Below are 3,849 nucleotides of genomic sequence, written 5' to 3'. Positions count from 1 at the left end.
ATATTGTGGTCGGCAAACGAGGTCCAGATAGCGACAACAACTAGGGCATTTGCTTGTAGTTAGAAGCAAGGATCTTGTCCGTTGGATCACATGTTACATCCATTAAATATAAAGTAAAATCAAGCTTGAATTTACTTCCCTGTCTCTGACCCACCATTGATGCTCCAAAAAATGCAAGTAATCTCTCAAATGAATATCCATCCGTTACCACAGCCCTCCACTCACATCCTTCCACGTACACATCCGTCACCAATTCCCTTATAACCGCCCGTGAATTCACCTTTGCCCACAACTTCAGCTACAAAACAGAGACCTCACCTAACCTCTGTGGAATAACCGGAAACTTTCAACAAAGCTCTGCGTCTGGATACCTTTCTCTAGAAATTTCCCGTCGCTTGCAAGTGCTCCTTTAGGTACTATCTCTCTTACAACTATCGCTAAAAAAAGCTCGCTCTCTTTGTTTTTAGTATTTCTAGATCTTAGATTAGAGTATTGTTTTTTCTAGTAAAAATGATTAGGGTTAGGGTTTCAATATTCTCTTAGTGATTGTTATGTTTCGTCTTGACTTGATTGCTATTCTGATCTAAGGATCTGGTATTTAGGTGAGTTATTAAGTTTGAACTGTTTTGTGTATGAATTATATGCTTTCTTTGGTTGTGTTTTAATTTTAAGAACAGAAGGCATGAATTGAAATGAGAGATTCATAGATCGAAACTTTAGATTCGATTTGGTAGGAAAAGAGTTGGGACTTTTTTTTTTATAATTTAACTGAATTTTATTTTGATTGATTCGAACTTGAAATTCTTGTGTGAATGAGATAAAGAGAAAATACGCTTTGATTTTTATTCTGATTTTTTTATAGATCTTTGTCTAGCTTTTGTTTTGAGTTCCCTTTTCAGGTCTATACGTTGTGTAGGCTTTTTATTTGGTTGATGGGGTTGGAATTTGTTTTTCTGAGTATTTGGCAAGAGTTTTTCTCGACTTTCTCTCAGGAAGGCATGGAGGCTTAAAGAAATACCTTTGTTGGAGATATGGTTCTTTCTCCTGTTTTCTTGATGAATTGTTTCGTTGGGATGATAAGTTTTGCAATTTATCTTGCTTAAGTTTGGGTGGGCCCTAATCACTATCTATTGATTGTAGATCTTTTGTTTGGTGTGGTTTTTTTGTTGATTTTGTGTGTTATTTTGATGTTGTGTGCAACAAGATTAATGATTTTGTTTTTCCAAACTTGTTGCAGTAAATTGTTGTGATGAGTCAACCACAAGAGCCACACCGCCCTTTCTTTCCATTTGGAAATCCTTTCAGGATGTTATCTCCAAAGAGTTCTCAGTTGTCTCCAAGGCTTCTTTCTTTATTAAATACATTTGAGGAGGCATTGGCAGCGAGGCTGCAGAAACTTAATCCTAAAGACAAGGGTGATGTTCTTAGCTTGACATGGATGAAATTGGCAATGGAGTCACTCTGTGAGACTCATACTGTCATAAAAACACTTATCACAGAACTTGAGCTCCCTGTGACTGAATGGGATGAGAAGTGGATAGATGTGTACTTGGACATCACTGTGAAGTTGCTTGATATTTGTATTGCTTTTAGCTCTGAGCTCTCGCGGCTGAACCAAGGTCATCTTTTTCTTCAATGCGCCATGCATAAATTGGAGTCCAACACTTCAGATAAGTTAGTGCGGGCATGTTCTTCCCTGGATAGCTGGAGACAGCACATTGGCTCCAAGAACCCAAGACTGGAAAACTGTAAATCCATCTTAGAGGGTCTTGTGGATTCCTTGACTCTGCCTAAGGTTAAGAACTCGGCCAAAGGAAAGGTGTTGATGCGTGCCATGTATGGAGTTAAGGTACAGACAGTATTTGTATGTAGTGTTTTTGCTGCTGCATTTTCAGTTAATTCAAAGAATCTGATAGATTTGGATGTCCCCAACACAATATTGTGGGCACAAGCTTATTCTGATTTGCAAAGTACAGTAAATGGAGAAATTAGAGATGTATTTTCACGTGGGAAATTTACTTTCTTGAAAGAATTAGATGAAGTTGAGACAGTTGTGAAGAATTTATATCCCATTATTCAAGATGGTATGGGACCTACTGAAGTGGAAACATTCAGCAGTTCTTTTTCAGATTTGAGGAGAAGAGCAGAAAAACTTTCTCAGGTGCTAGATTTTCTTGCTAGGGAAGTAGATGGCTTTTTCAAAATACTTTTAAGTGGGCGTGATGCTTTGCTTTGTAACCTGAGAGTGTCTGATACCGTTGCTGACCCATTCCGAGGGAATAATGGGGAACAGGTTATAGGATAGATGTTTATGTTGAAGCTGCATGCTCTCATGTCTGATACCGCTTGTTCCATCAGTAGTGTATTGTCTTGTATGGGCCTGTCCTGTCTTGTGTGGTGTGAGGCATCTTGTAATACTTTCTTACTAGTTTGTACATGTCCGAAATATTGTCAACAATACATGAAATGTCTTGTACTGTTTCACTACTTGTTATGTTTTTACCTTAATTCCCCTTCTTCCCTTTTCTCGTTATGACTAGGAGCAGGGAGACATAGATAGCATGCCCGCATTCTTTGATGATATACGGGTAGTTTTTTTATCTGATTTTTTTAATGCAAAATGCTCGTATTCATCAAGGCATATTTTTTTGAGTCGTTTGACATAGGATACTGGTGCTGGCTTCGTGGGAGGATGCAAGGTGTGGGGTTTCTTATGGCTTTCCATAAATGCATCCTTGTTCTTCAGGGCTTTTTCCTGCGTTGTGCATGAAAGTTGAAGAAGTCTGAGGTTACTATATGGTAACCACGATGACTGTTTGTGAAATTCAGTTGGGTGTCTGTTATTTCTATCCAAGTTACGATTATATGACTCATTTTAGGAAATGCTTCTTGTTCCCTAACTATAGATGTTCTGACTCTGTTTTGTTCAGGGATGAAGTTAGTCCAAGTTGATGTTTTCACATGGTAAGCATCAAAGGCATCATTTGTATGTGTGACTTTAACTTCCTGAATGTGTTTGGGTGTGGACTTGACCTAGAGTTGGTATACAAGATCCAAGTAAAATGACTTGCTGTGTTAGCTTTTGCATCATTTCCGAGGGGTGCGAATTCGTGAATTTGAAACGTTCGGAAAGAATCAGGTCTATAGATCCTTTAAGTTTCCTGTAATTGGGATGGGATGCATCAGAATATTGTCATTTTACACTTATGATCATTGCACAACATCCTCAATATTTGAGAACACCATTGAGAAGTACTTTTTCTTACATGCCTTCAGCAGTTGAATGAATCAGCACTCGGACTGGAATCAGATGACTCGGGGGGTTTCTGCAGGAAGCAACTGCAGTTGAATGAATCAGCACTGGAACTGGAATCAGCGATACGTTGATGGGTATTCATCTTCTTCCTTTTCGTAGAACCCCTGAAGCCATTTGATGCTTAGAAGTTAGAGCACACTAGATAAAAGGCTTAGCTCCGTGCTGTGCCAACCTAAATATTTTTTCAACCTTCAAAAAAATAAAAAAAACTAACGCAAAGCCAAAAAAAAATCATCAACTGAATTTTAAAGGTTTGGTTGATTTAAAAAATATAAATAAAAAATATACAATGATAATAAATAACTAATAAAAATATAATAACATAATTGTTTATTTAAAAATTGCTCTTAGCCTTTGGGTTATCATGCAAAATTTTTGACCTTCAAAAAAAAAAAGAATAAAATTATAAAGTTTATTTATTAAAAAAATTTAATATTAAAAGATAAAATTAAAAAAAATAATGAAAAAATTAAGTTAACTTAAATTAATTTATTAATCTCATGACCATGAACACAAGATTTGAATAATGGAAA

The 3,849-nt window shown here is 36.7% G+C and overlaps 1 protein-coding gene across 4 annotated transcripts; it reads left to right on the top strand.

Moving 5' to 3' along the window:
- Positions 1-280: 280 nt before the first annotated feature.
- On the top strand, positions 281-2,637 carry LOC105134284 (protein BPS1, chloroplastic). 4 transcript variants are annotated; one of them, XM_011038639.1, is made up of 3 exons: positions 281-413; positions 993-1,109; positions 1,238-2,637. In XM_011038639.1, the coding sequence occupies exon 3, from the start codon at positions 1,250-1,252 to the stop codon at positions 2,303-2,305; it is 1,056 nt and encodes a 351-aa protein (XP_011036941.1). In that variant the 5' UTR covers positions 281-413; positions 993-1,109; positions 1,238-1,249; the 3' UTR covers positions 2,306-2,637. The 4 variants fall into 4 exon arrangements, with proteins under 4 accessions (XP_011036941.1, XP_011036962.1, XP_011036948.1 ...); XM_011038660.1 differs by lacking the exon at positions 993-1,109 and having other exon boundaries at positions 281-447; XM_011038646.1 differs by lacking the exon at positions 993-1,109 and having other exon boundaries at positions 282-413.
- Positions 2,638-3,849: the final 1,212 nt, after the last annotated feature.

Source organism: Populus euphratica, unplaced genomic scaffold, assembly GCF_000495115.2.
Source record: "Populus euphratica unplaced genomic scaffold, PopEup_1.0 scaffold2.1, whole genome shotgun sequence".
Lineage (NCBI taxonomy): Eukaryota > Viridiplantae > Streptophyta > Magnoliopsida > Malpighiales > Salicaceae > Populus > Populus euphratica.
The sequence above is the reverse complement of the archived record's forward strand: the minus strand, read 5'-3'. Positions and strand labels throughout refer to the sequence as shown.